Raw genomic sequence first — 19867 nt, 5'->3', positions numbered from 1 at the left:
CACTCTTTTAGTGCTTTTAGCGAGCCTACCATTGGAAGTACCAGTGGGACGATAAGGAGCCATTGGGGTGTGGGACGACAAGGGTGTTGTCATGGTAACGGGGCCTCTCCCTGGACTCAGGCCGTGCGGGCCCTTTAAGGGTGACCCGCTTGGCCACTCCCAACATGGCGGCGCGCCCGCTGGCCGCCCCCCCCGGGGCGGCGAGTGGGGGGTGGGGTGGGGGGGGCGCCCCGGACCTCCCCATCATGGCGGCGCGGCGGGGCTGTCGCGCTGAGGTCACGGCGGCGCGCCGGGGGGGCGGGGCGGCGGGGGGAGCGATTTAAAGGGACAATGTCCCCCGAGCGGTGGAGGCGGCGGCGGCTGCGGAGGCCGCGGCACCGGCACCGGGAGCGGCAGCGGCGGTAGCGGCAGCGACGGCCGCACCAAGGAGGGGAGCTCCGAGCCCCGGCACCTGGCCGGCGGCGCCGCCTCCCCGGTGAGGCCCGGCCCGGCCTGGGGAGCCCGCGGGTGGGGCGGAGCCGTAGCGGGGCGGGGGAGGCCCCAGGCCGGGCCGGGCCAGGCGGGACCCCCCGGGGCGGGGGCGGGGGCGGGGCCTTCAGGGGCGGGGCCTGGCCGGGGGCGGGGCCGTGCAGGTGGGGGGAGGGGCGGGGGTCTTGGGGCAGGTGTCCCCCCTACCTCGGCGCGTCCCGCGGGGTCTCCTGCCCCGGGGTGCACGGGCGGAGGGCGCATCCCCCGGACCCTGGACCCCCGAGGAGTGGGCCCGCGCGGCGCAGCCCCCACCTCTGCGACCCCTGGGGGGCGTCCGGGTAGGAGCCCCCTCCCCACGCTGCCAAAGTGCTCCGAAGTTGCGGTCCCGCCCGTTCCCCGCGGGCAGTGCCCACCCAGTGGACAACCGCAGGTGCTTCCTCCGGGCCTGGGTAGGGACCCCCACCAAGACTGCCAGCCCACGGAGGAGCCCCCTGGGAATCCCCAGGCCCCCGAGGGCAGCGCCTGCAACCAGGCCTGGCGCCCCGGCCCCGCCCCGGTTGCCTGGGCCCGGCCTCCCCACCATCTCCCTGGGGAGGGCGCCTCATTCCTGCCCTTCACTTTCCGCCGTTACCTTGAAGGTATTTATAGGTAGAGAGGACAACCCCCGCTCCCCAGGGTCCTCATTTCTGGACCAGGAGCCCTATCGTTTTCTTTCGCCCGAGGACTAGAGCAATCTTGGTTAGGGGGTGGGGGGAATGGAGGAGCCCAAGCTGGGTATGCATGAGGGATAATGTTGGGGAGAAGCGAAAGGGTTAATGCTGGGGTCACTTGAGGCTGTGTGTGTGGAGGGGGGTGAAGGGGTTAATGCTGGAGAACCCTAAGGTCCTGTGTGGGGGAAAGGTTGGAGTGTAGGAAAAGTGCAGGGATCATTGGTATGGGACAACCCAATGGAGAAAAGTAAAGGGGTAATGATGGGAGACTCCTGACGGTGTATAGGATCAGAGTGTACAAGTGGCTGGGATTCTTGCCGAGGAAACGAAGGCATGGCAGTAGGATGTGCGTGTGCATGGATGTGAGGGCAGGACTGGGGAAAGTGCAGCTGTGTGTGAATGAAGGGAGGCGTCTGGAGAAATGGTAAGATTGATGGAAGAAGACCAGGTGGCTGAGTGTGCATGTGTCAATATGGGTAAACTGAGGCAGTGCAGGATCTGTATAAAGGGGAGGAGTTATTGATGGGGAGACGGAGGCATGCTGAGGGTAGGGGCCATTGAGATAGAAGGTGTGTGGAAAAGGTCTGAACACCATTAGCTCCCCTGGGCTGGGAGGTAAACTGAGGCAGTGAGCTGCAAAGTTGAGGACTGAGGTTTTGAGGGATGGGAAACTGAGGCAGATTCCCTTTCCTCCATCCCCTAAGTACTTCCTTCTCTCTATCCCCAGGCCCACAATGCCCCGCTGAGCCGGTCCAGCAGCTGAGTGGATCCAAGCAGAGAAAATCCGATGGAGGGATCTCTGGCAGGCAGCCTGGCTGCACCAGATCGTCCCCGAGGCCCAGAGAGACTGCCTGGCCCGGCGCCAAGGGAAAACATCGAGGGTGGGGCCGAAGCTGCTGAGGGGGAAGGTGGCATCTTCCGGTCCACCCGTTACCTGCCTGTCACCAAGGAGGGCCCCCGAGACATTCTGGATGGCAGAGGTGGCATCTCTGGTAAGAGAATGGGCCGTGTGGCCCCCAGGGAGCATCCAGCCCATTCCCCAAGGCTCAGAGAGAGTCAAGTCACCCAGCGCAGCAGCGGCTGAGCTGGGATGCTGATTCCGCTTGGGTCCAGAGCCTTTTCTTTGTACTCTGTTTAGTTTCTTATTTGACAGTTGTGAAAACAGGTGTCCTGGGAGCCAGTGACCACACCAAGGCTCCCCACTGGGTGGTGTGGAGCTGGGACTTGAACTCAGGTCAGCCTGGCTTCCTCCTCTGAGCATACTAATTGGGTCCAGAGGCCCATCTCAGCACCCCAGACTCCCTGCCCCCAGCCCACTTATTCCACAGGTATTCCCCACTCCCATCAGTCTATCCCAGCTCCCTCTGGCTGTCTGGGTGTATCCTGTTCCTGAACCATGGGCCAAAACAGCTTCTGTAGTGGCTAGGGAGAGGCTGGGTAGTCAGCGATGCTGGCCACCCCTCGGTTTACCCAGCAAAAAGGTATCTCACACTCTCCCCACCTCCAGACGTGTTATTCATTCATTAAATACTGAGCACCTTCGGTGTGCCAGGGTATGTGCTAGGCGCTGGGAAGACAGCTGTAAACCAAAGAGGCAAGAATTCCTGCCCTCAAGGGGCTGACACTCTAGTAGGGGAAATGGACAACAAGCAACTAAACAAATATCAGAAGGACAGGTAGTGACAGATGCTGTGAAGGCATTAAACAGAGTGCCAGGATCATGCCTGGGAGACCTGGGAGACCCTCCCTGATAGAGTGGCATTTGAATGGAGCATGGAGTGAATGGTGGGAAGGGCATTCTGGGTGGAGGGAACAGCCAGTGCAAAGGCCCTGAGGTGGGGAGGAGCCTGACGTGTCCAAGGACCTGGTAGGAGGCTGGTATGCCTGGAAAACAGTGGGCTGATGCATCACACCCCCCACCCCCATCTCCAAACACCTCATCAAGGGCTTCCTCCGTGCCAAGGCTTTTGCAAGATCATCTTCTGTCATTCTCCAAAGAACCCTGTGGAATAGCCTTCATTATTATTATCCCGTGTCAGAGATGGGGAAACTGAGACCCTGAGCGGTGACATAAGTTGCCCAAGGTCACCTAGCCAGGGAGTAACATGGCTTGACAGCCCTCACTCTTAACCACCCTGCTGCATCCTTACAGATCCTTGACCTGCTCTGGCCACCTTTACCACTCATGATGCTTGGATATTTATAAATACACAGCATCTTCTAGGGGCCACACCCTGGGGCACAGCGGTGACTGAGCACACACCATCCTCGCTCTCATAGACCCCACCATCTGAGGCTGGGGAGACAGACGTCATGATACCGTGTTATGACCTGGTGTTATGTCACCAGGTGTTATGACACAGCGGCTGGGGCTGTGATGAGGAAAGCACCTGGTGGGGAGCAACCAGGAGTTCCTGCAGGAAGTGAGAGGTGGGATGAGGGACAATGAGCCAGACCAAGGGGGAAGCAAGCATCTAGGCAGGGGGCTGTGTACATGCAAAGGCTTAGAGGTAGCTGGTGGCATCTGCAGGTGTCAGGCAGTGGGGTGGCAAGGTGAGACCCCTGAGGGCAGAGGGTACACCCAACTCCAGAGTATCAGCACTCAGGGAAACTTTAGCAATCCCCTCCTCTAAGCCATTAATAACTGAGTTAATAACTGAGGCTCAGAGAGAGGCAGGATCTTGTGCCAGGTCGCACAGCCGGCCAGGGCTGGGCGGGGACTGTGATTTTGTGGGAGCCTGAGGGTACAGGCTCTAGGGATCCCAGGGTCCTCTCTGGGTCTGGTTCTGAGGGATTGGACATCTCTTCTCTACCTCGCAGATGCCCCAGGTCTGGGGAGAGGGGAAAAGCAGGCAGGTAGGTGCATCCTCACTCCCACTGGGGAATCACCCAGGGTCTCATACATGCATCTGTTTTATAGCTTGGGGAAGAGAGAAATGTGGCTGCTGAGGGGGGCCAGGCCCACCCTTGAAGGTTTCCCTCAGCAGCTGGGGGCAGGGATAGGAATGGCTTGACTTGGAGTGAGGTCATGGCCTGAATGTTGGAAGAATGCCTGGGTTTGGGACACCACGTCTCTCCCACTGCCCTCTCTGCCCGCTTGATCTCCCCCTCCGGGACACGGGCACCTGCCCTACTAGTCTTGTGATGCCTATAAATAGGAACAGGCTCTGGGGCTGCTATTCCACCCCAAAGCCTGGGCCTTCCTTTATCCCCACTCAGCCCTCAGACCCCCCAAGAGCACACTGGAGTGGCCACCTCCAAACTTCCCTGCCTGGGCAGGGGTGTGCCCGCTGCCTCCTCTGTCCCCCGTTACGGCTGTTTACCCAGAGCTCCCACACCCCCTCTGCAGCTCCTGCCTCTCTGGTTGGGCCTCCCAGGTTCAGAAAAGACTCAGGGGCTGAGGTGGTCTGTATGGATCGATGAAGAGTCTGGTACATGCCTGGCATTGTGTTGGGGACAGGGCACCCAGGGACAAATGACATATCATTTCTGCTGTCTTGAGGCCCCAGCCTGGGGAGAAAATCAGAGCATGGAGTGACCGGACCTGAGGCTCTGGGGTCTAGCCTCAAGCTTCCCCCTTGAGACATCGCTGAACCAGCCCTGATCCCCCAGGCCTCCCACCAGCCTTCTTCCCCTCCACCGCCACTTCTCTGGATGGAGCATTTACTACAATCTTGCTGGCACCCATTGCTGGCCCTGCGAGACTGGGTCGGTGGCTGTTCCCATTGCACCGAGGAAGAAACCAAGGCTCGGAGTGGGAGAGGCACGCCCTTCAGGGCACCCCTGGGGTATTGAACTCGGATCTGTCTGGCTCCAGAATCTAGGTTCTTGGCCACTCTACCAAGTTGAACCCCAGGCTTGGAGTTCAGGCTGCTTATGGACACCCCTTGCCATCAGCATTTGCAAACTCTCTCGGGGAACCCAGATGGCAGGAGCCAACAAGGGCCCCTTGGCATGGCCACTGCCTAAGGGCTGCGACCTAGCGCCTCATCTGACCCGTAGGGACTCCTGGATCCCCATCAACTGTGGAGGCCTCTGGGTGAAGCCCCCACCCCCAAGGTGTCTTGGACACAGGGCACTGCTTGGCCTGCTTCCTCCAAAGTCACTGCCACTAAAAATAGGAGCCTCGCTGGAATTTCTCAGACAAAGAGGCCACGCGGTCCCCTGGCTCTTGGAATTCTTAGACAACAGCAATCGCAGAATCATCAAATCTGGGACGCCCGGAATCTTGGGAGCTTGGGGTCCTAGAACCTCAAAAGCAGGATGCCCGGGACCCTCAGACCCACACCTCTAGGTCATGCTAGGGCAGGTTATATGTGAACCGGCTGCCCTCTCCTGAAAAAAGTCAAATCTATGACTCACATGTTCTCTAGAGACCCTGTTTCTTGGCTGGGCCAGGCCTTTCTTTCCCAACTCTGAACGCCCTCTCCAACACCCCCATCCTAAAACCAGCCCTTGCACCCAGGCACAGCTCTGCTGCCCATCAGTGTATCCCGGTGGTTCTCAAATGGGGGTGATTCACCTCCCCCTCCAGGGGACACTTTGGTAATGTTTGGTGACAATTTTGGTTGTCATGACCGAGGGCTGGGGAGGTGCTGGCATCTGGAGTGTGGAGGCCAAGGATGCTGCTCACCATTCTGCAATGCACAGGATGGACCCCACCCCAGAAAATGATCTGGCCCCAAATGCCAATGGTGCTGATGTTGAGACACCTTGCGCTGTAGATGATGCAAATTTCCATACCCCCACCACCCCTTCCAGAGGTCACACAACAGTCACAACCCTTTTCTTGGGTTCAGAAGAAGGACCCTCAGCCAGTGACCACACCTTTCTGGTCAACACCCTCTCCCCACCCTACCTCCATTTTTATCCCTTGACTCTCAACAGTCAGCTCTCAATTTCTCGGGCCAATTGGATGATGAGGGATTGGAAAAAGAATTCGCCCCAGCCCTATCCCTTTTTCTGGACCATCCTCAAATTGAGGCTAATCCAACAATTGCATCTGTCGGGCTCTGGACGGGGCACAAGTTCCCCCAGTGTGTTAACCTTGGCCCGGGCAATTGGCCTGCTCCCCGATTGGCAAGCTTACCCGCGTCAGGCAAGTGTGGCGGGCAGAGATGCAGGCCAGGATTCCTGTGGTCGCTCCAGGCATTGGCTCCACAGGCGGATAATAGAGAGTTGGCTCCATCTGTGTTGGTGGGGAGGGGGTCCCAGGACGGGATTGGATTTCAGGACATAGGCCTGGGAGAGGGTGCAGAAGGCAGGGATGGGCTCTCTGCAGCTCAGGTTAGAACAGGTGCCTCATTCATCATCTGGCAAGGATTTGCTGAGCACTTGCTCCATGCCAGGTGCTGGAATGCTACAGTGAACGAAGCCGACAAAGAACCTGGTCTACTGTGACTACATGCTAGTAGGGGACCCAGCAAGCAGTCATCCCAAGAAAGAGCCAGGTGATTTCAGAAAGTTCTAAGAAAGAAATGAAACAGGTGCTGAGAGAGAAAATCATAGGGGCTCATTTGAGTTAGGCGGTCAGAGATGAGTGCCCTGGGCAGAAGGCATAGCAGGTGCAAAGGCCCTGAGGCCCAAAAGAGTTAGGTGGGCTTGGGGCTTCCTGAGGAGGCCCATACAGTCAGAATGGAGGCATTGAAGGGCCAGGAGAGAGAGGGGAGGTTGGAGAGACCAGCAGAGGTCTGACCTCATAGGGCCTTGTAGGTGGCGGCTAAGAGTTTGGTTTTTAGGCCGGGCACAGTGGCTCACACCTGTAATCTTAGCACTTTGGGAGGCCAAGGTGGGTGGATCGCTTGAGGTCAAGAGTTTGAGACCAGCCTGGCCAACATGGCGAAACGCCGTCACTACTAAAAATAGAAGAATTACCCAGGCATGGTGGCACATGCCTGTAATTCCAGCTACTCGGGAGGCTAAGGCAGGAGAATCGCTTGAACCCAGGAGGCAGAGGTTTCAGTGAGCCGAGATTGCGCCATTGCACTTCAGCCTGGGCAATAGAGCAAGACTCCGTCTCAAAAAATAGAAGTCTGGTTTTTATTATAGGTATAATGAGAAGCCAGGTGAGTTTTTACCAGGGTGAGGCTTGTAAAAAACCACCCTGGCTGCTGGGTTGGGGGAAAGAGAGGAGGGTTGGAAGGCAGCAAGGCCCTGGGGTCCCCCAGGAGAGCCAAGGGGACTCTTCCAAAGAAACCCCTTTCAGGGCTCAGGACCACAGAGGCCACGGGCCTCTCAGGGAGAGGAACTGGGAGCCAGCAGGGCCTTTCTGAGGCACCTGGCAGGGCTCCTGGAGCTGGGGTGTGGAGGGCCCCGGCCAGGGGGACCCCAGCCCCTCAGGGTCTCCCCTCTCTGTTGCAGACGGGCAGCCCCATCCCGGCCTCAGCGAAGCCCTCCCCCGTGTCACCTCCGCCACCCATCGGATCAGCAGCTGGTGAGTGCCATGCTGGCCCTGACCTCAGGGAGGGCAGGGGGGCAAGCAGGACATGCCCAGGCCTCAGATAAGCCCCTGGGGAATGAGAAGGGGACAGGAGGGAATCAGGAGGCCAGGCAGGAGGAGGAGTCAGCTCCCGGCAGGCAAGCCCCTGGGCGTGTGCTGGGGTTGGGGGAGGTCTGGGATGAACACAGAGGGTCAACTCTCATTATCCCTGCCAGGAGCAGGGCCAGAGGGGCAGGAGCCTGGATGTTGGACCCTTCAAGTCCTCTCTCTGCCAGGTGACCCTTAGAATGATACTAGGCCTCTCTGGGCCTCAGTTTTCTCATCTGCAAAATGGAGTCCATAAGATGCATCTCATGAATTCGCCTTGAGGATCCAAGGGGCATTGGGTGAGAGCGGGAATCAAGAGCAATGCTGATGGTCCCTACTCTTTATTAAATGGCTTGGCAGGTGCTAATAAATCATAGTCATCTTTTTTTTTTTTTTTTTTTGAGAAAGTCTCACTCTATCGCCCAGGCTGGAGTGCAGTGGCGTGATCTTGGCTCACTGCAACCTCCACCTCCTGGGTTCAAGCGATTCTCCTGCCTCAGCTTCCCCAGTAGCTGGGATTATAGGCACCTGCCACCATGCCCAGATAGTTTTTGTATTTTTAGTAGAGATGGGGTTTCACCATATTGGTCAGGCTGGTCGAGAACTCCTGATCTCAGGTGATCCACCCACCTCAGCCTCCCAAAGAGGTGGGATTACAGGCATGAGCCACCATGCCTGGCCAGGTCATAGTAAGTTTATCAGGATTACTAATAGCTCTCAGAATGAACAAGAATATTATTAATTAATTAATAATAGCTGCTATGAGCTATGCTCTGAACATGTGTTTATCCCCACTGAATCCTTGCCACAGCCCCAGGAGGATGGTCCTTTTAGTATCGCATGTCAGTGATGGAGCTTAGAAAGGTGACCTTATGGTCTCCACCCAACATCTGAATGGAACATTTCCACATCTGTTCAATAAGCATGATTGGCATCCCCTGATGGAGGCAGGATCTTGAAAAGGAAGGGAGAACCGATCTCAAATGGTCATAATAAGAACCCACACTGGGCCAGGCATGAGGTGAAACAAAGCATTTCTCAAGCACTGAGTTGTGTCATCTTCACCCTACAGCCTGCGGGGTCATTGAAAGGTTGTGGTTGTGAGCATTTAAAGAAGCACCTGCCTTGTGTTGCAAGCACCTTTTGTTGATGATGGCTATGAGAAAGCTCCACAGAGGTTGTATAAGAACAAAGGGGTTCCCAGTTCTTGGGAATTACCCCCAATTTCAGGATTGGAAAACTGAGGCCCAGAGTGGTTACCTTGCCTCCCCCAACCCCACTCCCACCCCTCTGCCCAAGAAGGTCAGGATCACTGGGGCCAAAGGCTTAGCAGGGACCTTCAACCTCTCCTGACTCTGCCTTTCTGGAGGGGGAGATGCAGGGAAAAGGAACATTCCTTTGAACTGTTCTGCCACAAAGTTAATCGCCAAATCTGGGGGAGAGGTGAAACTAAATTAGCAAAATCACCCCAGTTTGGGGAGAACCAAGACAGAAGCAGCCTGGAGCACAGATGAGAGGCTTGGGTCCTCCCTGGGGAGAGATGAGAGTTGACTGTTGCCACCAGACTTCTTAGAGGTGGCCACATCCCCGTGTGGCCCAGGGGTGGTCTCTGTACATTCCCTCACAATGCAGTGGGGCTAGGCTTTGTGGACAGGTGCATCCTAGGAGTTGAACCTGGCTTTTGACCCGATAGGTCCGGAAGGATCCACGTGGACTCCCCCTACCTCCCACACTCACCCCCACACCCCTGTCACCCTCGGGCTGGATCTCTGGGGCCTGCTTCAAACGGCCTGGGAGGACCCCCATCACCACCCTAGGAAGGAAAACTGCGGCCCATGGCTAACCTGTCCCCATTGGCACTTCCTTGCAGCTGCTGGGATGGAGGCAGCCTGGACTTCCGGCCGGGCTCCCCACCACCCCATCTCCTGGGCCATTTCCCAGGTACCCCTGATGGCCGGGGGCCCTGGGAGCACCCCCTTGTCCAGGAGGCTGGGGAGGGCATCCTATCTGAGCGGAGATTCGAGGACTCAGTCATTGTGAGAACCATGAAACCCCACGCTGAGCTAGAGGGCTCTAGAAGGTTCTTACACCACCGGGGGGAACCAAGGCTTTTGGAGAAACATGCCCAGGGCCGCCCCAGGTTCGACTGGCTCCAAGATGAGGACGAGCAGGGATCCCCCCAGGACGCAGGGCTGCACTTGGACCTGCCTGCCCAGCCGCCACCCCTCGCCCCCTTCAGGAGGGTGTTTGTGCCAGTGGAAGACACCCCGAAGACGCTGGACATGGCGGTGGTGGGTGGCAGAGAAGATCTGGAGGACCTGGAGGGGCTGGCCCAGCCGTCCGAGTGGGGCCTACCCACGTCAGCCTCGGAGGTAGCCACACAGACCTGGACAGTGAACTCGGAGGCTTCTGTGGAGCGGCTGCAGCCGCTACTGCCCCCGATCCGGACCGGGCCCTACCTGTGTGAGCTGCTGGAGGAGGTGGCCGAAGGGGTGGCCAGCCCAGATGAGGACGAGGACGAGGAGCCGGCCGTGTTCCCATGCATCGAGTGCAGCATCTACTTCAAGCAGAAGGAGCACCTCCTGGAGCACATGAGCCAGCACCGCCGAGCCCCGGGCCAGGAGCCCCCTGCGGACCTGGCCCCGCTGGCCTGCGGGGAGTGCGGCTGGGCCTTTGCTGACCCCACTGCCCTGGAGCAGCACCGGCAGCTGCACCAGGCCTCCCGGGAGAAGATCATTGAGGAGATCCAAAAGCTGAAGCAAGTTCCAGGAGACGAGGGCCGGGAGGCACGGCTGCAGTGCCCTAAGTGTGTCTTTGGCACCAATTCCTCCAGGGCCTATGTGCAGCATGCCAAGCTGCACATGCGTGAGCCCCCAGGCCAGACCACCAAAGAGCCTTTTGGAGGCAGCAGCGGGGCTGGCAGCCCCAGCCCTGAGGCCAGCGCCCTCCTCTATCAGCCCTACGGAGCTGCCATTGGCCTCAGCGCCTGTGTCTTCTGTGGTTTTCCCGCGCCCAGCGAGAGCCTGCTCAGGGAGCACGTGAGGCTGGTGCATGCCCATCCCCACTGGGAGGAGGATGGCGAGGCTTATGAGGAAGACCCTGCCAGCCAGCCGGGCACTAGCCAGGATGCTCACGCCTGCTTCCCTGACACTGCTGTGGACTACTTTGGCAAAGTCGAGCCGTCCTTGGCCCCCATGTGGCGGGAGAACCCTGCTGGATACGACCCCAGCCTGGCCTTTGGCCCAGGATGCCAGCAGCTGAGCATCAGAGATTTCCCGCTGTCAAAACCACTCCTGCATGGCACGGGCCAGAGGCCTCTCGGAAGGCTGGCCTTTCCCTCCACGCTAGCATCCACCCCCTACTCCTTACAGCTCGGGAGAAACAAAAGCACCGTCCACCCACAAGGGCTGGGGGAACGGAGGCGCCCTTGGAGCGAAGAGGAGGAGGAGGAGGAGGAAGAGGAGGATGTAGTGCTGACCTCTGAGATGGATTTTTCCCCTGAAAATGGGGTCTTTTCACCCCTAGCCACCCCCAGCCTCATCCCGCAGCCGGCCCTGGAGCTGAAGCAGGCATTCCGAGAGGCCCTGCAGGCAGTAGAGGCCACCCAGGGGCAGCAGCAGCAGCTCCGAGGGATGGTACCCATTGTGCTCGTGGCGAAGCTGGGGCCGCAGGTCATGGCGGCAGCCAGGGTGCCCCCAAGGTTGCAGCCCGAGGAGCTGGGGCTGGCAGGCGCCCACCCCCTGGACTTCCTGCTCCTGGACGCGCCGCTGGGCGGCCCGCTGGGGCTGGACACACTCCTGGATGGGGACCCGGCCATGGCACTGAAGCACGAGGAGCGGAAATGCCCCTACTGCCCCGATCGCTTCCACAACGGCATCGGCTTGGCCAACCACGTCCGGGGCCACCTGAACCGCGTGGGCGTCAGCTACAATGTGCGCCATTTCATCTCCGCTGAGGAGGTGAAGGCCATTGAGCGCAGGTTCTCCTTCCAGAAGAAGAAGAAAAAAGGTAGGGCAGCTTCACTTTTAAAGGCCCAGGAGACACATGGCTGGGCAACCCACCGTTGATCTAAATTCTCTCCCTTAGCGCCAAGCAGGGGGACATTGGGGCCTCTGCTCCTGAGAGACTTGAGAGCCACAGTAAAGGCCACCTGGTCGGTGGATGTGTGGAGACGCCCCAGTCCCCTGGCCATTCCAGCCACTGGAGGAAGGAGTGTGGGTAGAAGAGTCAGCCTCAGGCAGAGAATTTCATTCATTCCTCCATTCAACAAATATTTACTGAGAAAGGTTCCCCTCTGTTCTGGGGACCTGGGGACACAGCAGTGGACAGAATAGCAGTTCTTGGACTCTTGGAGTTCATGGCCCAGTCCAGGAGTGGTGGGACCCCCTCCACCCCACACTGGCCAGCTTCAGAACCCCCTGGGGCTGCCTGTAAGGTTTGTCAGTTCCCACAGTACAAGGCTCTGATTCCAGAAGTCTGTTTCCAACAGGAGCACCCTGGGTGGTTCTGACATTGGCAGACACAAAGCCCACTTGGGGAGGTGCCAGTATGGTGTTTGAGTGTGAGTGTGTGTGTGTGTGTGTGTGTCTGTGTGTCTACGCACTAGGGGTTGGGGGCAAGGGGTGACAACCAGGAAACCAGGCAGTGACGACACCGAGTGAGCAGGGCTGAGATGCGGGGAAAGCTGGGAGAACCAGGAGGCTGGGGAAGCTGAGCCAAAGTCCCTAACTCCAGTTGCAGGGCTCAGAGAAGGCTCCCAGCAGAGGGCATTACATCCATTTGTCCATTTCTTCATCCAACAAATATTTAATTTACAGCACTTGGGTGATCATGAGTAAAAATAGTCACGAGAAGGCTATTAATCAAATACTCTCATAGATGATGGCAGGTCCACAACTGGAGAAGCATTTCTTTTTCTTTCTTTCTCTTTTTAAGAGACAGGGTCTTGCTCTGTTGCCCAGGCTGGAGTGCCATGGGGCAATTATAGCTCACTGCAGCCTCAAACTCCTAAGCTCGAGCAATCCTCCCACGTTAGCCTCCCAAGTAGCTGGGACTACAGGCACGCACCACTATGCCCAGCTAATTTTTTGATAGAGATGGGGTCTCACTATGTTGCCCAGACTGGTGTCAAACTCCTGGGCTCAAGAGATCTTCCCGCTTGGCCTCCCAAAGAGCTGGGATTACAGGCGTGAGCCACCACACCTGGCCCTGGAGAAGGGTTTTTGCAGAAGAGGACCCTCCTTGATGTTGCCAGATGTGGGAAGGGGGTATCTGGGAGGGTCAGGCTTCCTGGAATGGGGTGGGAGGATGCACGAGCTGAGAGCTGAGGAGCAGGCAGGAGCAAAAGGGACAGCCACGGGGAAGAAAGGCAGTCCAGGGTGAAGCCCTGAATATGGGGAGGGGTTGGGGCTGGGGAGTAGCCCCCTCTCCACCTCAGGCAGTCCTGTCCTCTCTCCACAGTGGCCAACTTTGACCCAGGCACCTTCAGCCTGATGCGCTGTGACTTCTGCGGGGCTGGCTTCGACACACGGGCCGGCCTCTCCAGCCACGCCCGGGCCCACCTACGTGACTTCGGTATCACCAACTGGGAGCTCACTGTCTCACCCATCAACATCCTGCAGGAGCTGCTGGCCACCTCTGCGGCTGAGCAGCCCCCCAGCCCCCTAGGCCGAGAGCCTGGAGGTCCGCCTGGCAGCTTCCTGACCTCCCGTCGGCCCCGCTTACCTCTCACGGTGCCCTTTCCACCCACCTGGGCTGAGGACCCTGGGCCAGCCTATGGAGATGGTAAGGGGAGGGGACGGGCTGTGCTGGAGCCCCATCCTTCCCAGGGGCCCAGAGCATTGGAGGGGCGGGGCTGGAGGGGCAGCCGCTCAGCTTTCCTGGAAGCATTTTGAGTCACTTTACAAAGTATGTTGATGACTTTCCTTACAACCACCCTGCTATTTAGGTGTCCTTTCTGTTTCACTCAGGATCTGGGCCAGGTCTCTTTCTGGATCCAGTTTTTCACTATCTTTCCTGCCAGTGACTTTGACAAATGCTTACTGAGCTTTTACTGGGAGCCAGACATCCTTCTAAGCACTTTACAAACATGAACTCATTTACATCCTCACAACAATCCTATAAGGCAGGTGTTATTATTTCTTCCACTTTACAGATGAGGAAACTGAGGCACAGAGAGTTTAATTAACCTGCCCGAGGTCACACAGCTGGAAAGGGTGAAACAGGGATTTAAAACCCAGGCAGCTGGGCCCCAGATTCTTTGCTGTTAATGACATCTTCTATCTTGAGAAGCATTGTTGTATAGAACTTTCTGAGATGATGGCTGGAAATATTCTCTAGATATCTGCACGTCTTACAGGGACACCATTGGTCATGTATGGCTGTTAAGAAGTTGAAATGAAGCTAGTGCCAGGCTAGTGGGGATCCTATTGGATAGTGCAGATCTAGAGTCTAGATTTTCTTTTTTTTCGAGATGGAGTCTCGCTCTTTTGCCCCGGCTGGAGCTCAGTGGCACAATCTTGGCTCACTGCAACCTCCGCCTCCGGGGTTCAAGTGATTCTCCTGCCTCAGCCTCCTAAGTAGCTGGGATTACAGGCACCCATCACCACGCCCAGCTAACTTTTGTATTTTTAGTAGAGATGGGTTTTCACCATGTTGGCCAGGCTGGTCTCAAACTCCTGCCTTCCAGTGATCCGCCTGCCTCAGGCCCCCAAAGAGCTGGGATTACAGGCGTGAGCTACTGTGCCCAGCCTAGAGGCTAGATTTTTTTTGAGATGAAGTCTCACTCTGCCACCCAGGCTGGAATGCAGCGGTGCGATCTCAGTCACTGCAACCTCCAACTCCCAGGTTCCAGCGATTCTCCTGCTGAGTAGCTGGGATTACAGGCGTGCACCACCACGCCTGGCTAATTTTTGTATTTTTAGTAGAGACGGTTTCACCACGTTGGCCAGGCTGGTTTCAAACTCCTGACCTCAAGTGATCTGCCCGCTTCGGCCTCCCAAAGTGCTGGGATTACAGGCGTAAGCCACTGCACCCGGCCTAGAGTCTAGATTTTCAACCAATGTTTGCTTTATCTGGCAGACCTGATATGCTCCTCCATTATCAAATGCTTGCTATGTACTAAGGTTTTTTAATTTTAATTTTTTATTTTTTTGAGACGGGGTCTTGCTGTGTTGCCCAAGCTGGTCTGGAACTCCTGGGCTCAAGCAATCCTCCTGCCTCAGCCTCCCAAAGTGCAGGGATTTAGAGGCCTGAGCCATCACGCCTGGCCCCTGTACTAAGATTTTAACATGTGTTAAATCTCATTTATGCCTCAATGTAAGTCTGTACAACTAAGATTGCTGTGTTTCTGGTTTTTTTTTGTTTGTTGGTTGGTTTGTTTGAGGCAGAGTCTCACTCTGTCGCCCAGGCTGGAGTGCAGTGGTGCCATCTCGGCTCACTGCAGCCTCCGCTGCCCAGGTTCAAGCGATTCTCCTGCCTCAGACTCCTGAGTAGCTGGGATTACAGGGCGTGCCACCACACCTGGCTAATTTTTAGTAGTGACGAGGTTTCACTATGTTAGCCAGGATGGTGTCTATCTCCTGACCTCGTGATCCACCTGCCTCGTCCTCCCAAAGTGCTGGGATTACAGGCGTGAGCCACCGCACCGGCCATGTCCCTGTTTTAAGGATAAGGAAACCATAGGTCATCTTCTTTGCCACAGCCACACAGCTGTAGAGCTAGACTTCTGAGCAGCTTGTTTGGTGGTGTCTCTAGTGGAGGATGGCTTGGAAATCCATAAGTCCTATTTGGTGAAGGAGCCCAGGACTGGGCACTGCAAAGGGAGTGGACAAGTGAAGGGCCCAGTCTTGCACAGCCTGACTTTGCACGAGCCTTTACAAGGCAGAGAACTTGGCTACAAAAAGTAGTTGGGCTCTGAGGAATGGAGAGTGTCTGAACAGGGGGAATCGCCCCTGGGACTGCTGGAGGCTGGGGCTTCCTTTGATACTATTCCTTCTTTTTTTTTTTTTTTTGAGATGGAGTCTCGCTCTGTCTTGAGATGGAGTATCGCTCTGTCGCCCAGGCTGGAGTGCAGTGGCACGATCTCGGCTCACTACAAGCTCCACCTCCTGGGTTCACACCATTCTTCTGCCTCAGCCTCCCGAGTAGCTGGGACTACAGGCGCCTGCTACCACGCCCGGCTAATTTTTGTATTTTGTTTAGTAGAGACAGGGTTTCACCGTGTTAGCCAGCACGGTCTCGATCTCCTGACCTTGTGATCCGCCCGCCTCGGCCTCCCAAAGTGCTGGGATTACAGGTGTGAGCCACCACGCCTGGCCCTTTTGTTTTTTTTTTTTTTTTTAAAGATGGAGTCCTGCTCTGTCGCCCAAGCTGGAGTGCAGTGGCACGATCTTGGCTCACTGCAACCTCCGCCTCCCGGGTTAAAGCAATTCTCCTGCCTCAGCCTCCCAAGTAGCTGGGATTACAGGCGCCCATCACCATGCCCAGCTAATTTTTTTTGTATTTTTAGTAGAGATGGGGTTTCACCATGTTGTCCAGGCTGGTCTCAAACTCCTGACCTCAAGTGATCCACCCCTCTTGGCCTCCCAAAGTGCTGGGATTACAGGCGTTAGCCACCGCACCCGGCCCCTTCGGTACTATTCCTACTTGCAGCTGCTGGGGTCCTACCTAGATCTGTACTCTGGGCTCAGTCAGACCTACTCACAAGCCCACTTGAAGGGCATTCATGAGTCTGCAAAGGGGAGGGTGGGGCTATCAAAGCCCCCTCTCCTTGGAGGTTCAGAGAGGACAGGGGCTGGTTGAGGTGACACCTCAGGAAGGGGCAGAGTGGGGACTTGACCTCAGGCTTCTTGCTTCTGCTAAAGGCTGCTCCCCAGGCACTCAGCTCACCCACGTCTGGCTTGTAGTGTCTCAGGGGTGGCTGCGAGACAGAGCTGGCTCTGAGGATGGCTAGGGGTGCAGGAGGCACTGGGGTATAAGGAATCAGCCTACGGATGAGAGGAGCCAGGTTTGGCACTGCCCTGGCCTTGTCCTTGGGAGGGAGAGCTATGACCAGTCTTTCAGTGAATAACTGCGAGGCAGAGGGTTGGCGGTTAAGGAGTGATTGGGAAGATCTTGGAAGCCTTGCCTTAAGTAAGGATATGCAACATTAGGGCTAGGTCTGGGCACTGGCGCTGCAAGGCTGTCGTTAGAAGCCTGCCCCCTCTCCCTAAGTGGGCAGGAGGGGGCGGGTGCCAGGTTGGGGGCGGGGCAATGTTCCGATTCTAGCCCCACCCAACTGTCAAGGAACAGCTGGGGACAATCGGAGAGAGAAGCAGGCGGTGATTGAAATGTGTTGCCGGCCTTGTGGGGTTCCCTAGGTCTGCGGAACGGCACCGTCGGGGGACGGTTGAATAACAGGATAATACTGGAGGGATTCTTGTGGTTGGAGATCAGGTGTTTTCCAGGATCACCGACTCGGAGATGGAGACTTTCCGGAAAGGGAATGGGGCAGGGTCCTAGGGCAGGTCCTAGCTCCGCCCGTCGGGGCTCTTAAGAGTTTGGACGTTGTTTAAGGGGGTCTGAGTGAGGCCGGAAGATTCCCATCCTAGGGATAGAGATGTCCGGGGACTGGGCTGGGGCGGCGGTTAGAGGCCGCTGGGCGCCCAGCGTGGGTGCATCCGCTAGCCAGGGCGCGCGACAAGCTTCCAGCAGCTGCAGCCGCCCGCCCTCAGGGCCCAGACGAACTGTTTCGCTCGTGGCACTCGGCGCTCGGCGCTCGGCACTCGGCAGGCCACCCTGGGCGCGCCCTGAGGGGCGGGGCGGAGCGGGTTTGGCGGCGGCGGCAGCGGCGCTCGGCACTCGGCGCTCAGCTGCTCCCGCCTGGGGCGGCCGCCCCGCGTGCGCCGGAGCCAAGATGGCCGCCTCCACCGCCCAGTGCCGAGTGACAAAAGCGGAGAGCAAGGCGGCGGCGGGGCCGCGCGCGGGGGGCGCCCGGGAGCGCGCGCCCGCGGGGGCGCCCCCGCCCAGCCCCCCGAGCCCGGGCCCCGCGGCACCCCCCGCGCCGCCGCCCCCACCCCCGCCGCCGCCGCCACCACCGCCACCGCCACCGCCGCCGCGGGACGGGCCCAAGGCCGAGCCGGAGCCGGGGCCCGGGCCCGCGTCCGCTCCCGCGCCCGGTAAGAGCCCGCGCTTGGGAGGGTGCGGGGAGGGGAAGGTCGGAATCCCGCCTGCCGGTGCCGCCGCCCCCGACGCCTTCCGTCCAGTCTGCGGGACCCCCCCCTCCCCCAGGCCCTTTAGTTGTGTGGGCCCAGGGCCTTCTGTCGCCGCTCGCAGGGTCCCAGGCCTCAGAAACACTCCTCTGCCGCTCCTCGAGACCTTTGCCCCGTCTGACAGATGTCCCTTGCCCCCTTTGGAGCCCCGGGAGCGTCCCTTGCCACGGTTCCGGTCCGTCCGGTGCGGAAACTCACTTCAGCCCTGCCCCATCTGACAGACGCGCCCACCCGACCCGGAGACTTTGACAAAGTCCTCGGTGCCCCAGTCCTCAGCGCCTACTCTTTGCTTCTGCGAGACTCAAACTGAGCATAGAACCTACATGGCCCCCTGCCCCGTTACATCCCACTGAACGCCTCCAAGGCCCCATCTGGCACAGTTCCTTCATCCTTTGCTCTGAACTCTAAATTTGGAGTTCAACTGGCCTCCCAGGCCCCTTTGAACAACTAGACGTGAAAATTCACCCTTGGTTCCCTCTGCCACACACTCCTCACCCAGGGATGCTGCGGGCCTGATAGATGTCTCAGAAACTTAACACAAAGTTCTGTGATTCCAACTCTTTCTGTCCGCAGTCAGATCGCTGTAGGTGCAGACACCTTACCCCACTTAGGGCCCAGCTTGTGATGAGTAGGCCACCCCTGGTCCCCCATTGTCTCTGCAGCCCCAGCTGTCTTGTCTGGTGGAGATTCCTCACAAGTGCTGTGAAGCCACCTCCCTGTCCCTGGCTCCCTGGCTCCCTGGCTCCCTGCCTCTGCGTGGCCTCTCCAGCCTCCTGACCCTGGTGTTGTGTTGAATTCCCTTTCTGAGTGCCTCCCACCCTCACCCTCGAGACAGGCAGACGTTCCCCCTCACAAGTTCTGCCCAGAGAGATCTTTTCTTTGAGATCCTCTGGGATGGGAGTTTGGGCTCAGATTTGCATTAGACCCCAGACCTGTCCATGCTGTAGTGTGTGGAAGCAGCTGCTGGCGTCTGCTGTCAGTGGCAGCCTCAGTGTCCCTGCACTGGACTGGTGCTGGGGGTTATGGTGGAACCTCAGCTTTCCTGGGGTGAGTCGCTTCGCAGAGTGAGAGCAGACATCAAGGATAAGGAAGAAGGCCATCTTCTTAGTTCTGGGTATAGACAGCCTGAAATTTGTCTGGGCTGAGCCTGTCTCCCCAACCCACAGGCCTGGGTTCTGAGGAAAACGCAATGGTGGCCATGGACTTGGGCTCTCCCTCGCTCCCTAAGAAGAGCCTGCCTGTCCCTGGGGCCCTGGAGCAGGTGGCCAGTCGGCTGAGCAGCAAAGTGGCTGCAGAGGTTCCTCATGGCAGCAAACAGGAGCTGCAGGACCTCAAGGGTGAGTGGCCCAGGTGGCATGGCAGGGGATGCTGGCCAGGCTGGTTACACTCACAGGAGCACTCTCGTGCCTTGGGGTTAATGTGGGGCCCAAGGTTGCCCGCAGTTTTCCCTCTGGCACCTTGAGGCACCAAGGTTGGCACTCAGCTGTCTTCTCTCTTGAACTTCTACTGTCCTGGGCATGCGTGGCCCTGAGCTGCACCCTCACGGGGCGAGGGACAGCATCCAGAAGCAGTGGGTGTGGTGGTCCAGAGCTCATACTCAGACCCAGCTCATTTGCTGAATCTGGCCTTTGCTAGCTGTGCAGTCTCTCGCATGACACCATTTCTTCGTCTGTTGATCCTAAGGTTGTTATTGACTAGTGACGGGCCCTGGGGTGGACTTCAGGGAGGTGAGAAGAGCAAAATGAATTTGGCCCTTGCTCTTGAGGGCCATTCAAGTTGGGGAACGGGGAGACAGAGAAGCAGATAGGCAAGGATAAAGGCTCTGTGGAAGAGGGTGCAGGAGACTGCAAGGACCAGTGTTTCGGGCAGGAGTTGAGCCACAGAGGGTGGTTAGAACTTAGTTCAGTGAAGCA

At 58.0% G+C, this 19867-nt stretch overlaps 1 protein-coding gene across 9 annotated transcripts in view; it reads left to right on the top strand.

The window, feature by feature from the left end:
- Nucleotides 1-315: 315 nt before the first annotated feature.
- WIZ (WIZ zinc finger) overlaps nt 316-19867 on the top strand; it is a 28448-nt gene continuing 8896 nt past the window's right edge. For 2 of the 9 annotated variants that reach the window (XM_034944801.3, XM_034944799.3), the window contains exons 1-5: nt 321-475; nt 1906-2170; nt 7539-7611; nt 9575-11712; nt 13165-13488. In XM_034944801.3, coding sequence (XP_034800692.3) covers nt 1966-2170; nt 7539-7611; nt 9575-11712; nt 13165-13488 — 2740 coding nt within the window. In that variant the 5' untranslated portion in view covers nt 321-475; nt 1906-1965. Of the gene's footprint in view, nt 476-728; nt 807-1905; nt 2171-7538; nt 7612-9574; nt 11713-13164; nt 13489-17541; nt 17862-19120; nt 19292-19867 lie in introns of those variants that run through there. The other 7 variants (XM_034944804.3, XM_034944802.3, XM_034944798.4 and 4 more) reach the window with 6 other exon arrangements.

This window comes from Pan paniscus, chromosome 20 (assembly GCF_029289425.2).
Source record: "Pan paniscus chromosome 20, NHGRI_mPanPan1-v2.0_pri, whole genome shotgun sequence".
Lineage (NCBI taxonomy): Eukaryota > Metazoa > Chordata > Mammalia > Primates > Hominidae > Pan > Pan paniscus.
This window is presented reverse-complemented; position numbering and strand designations above follow the sequence as displayed.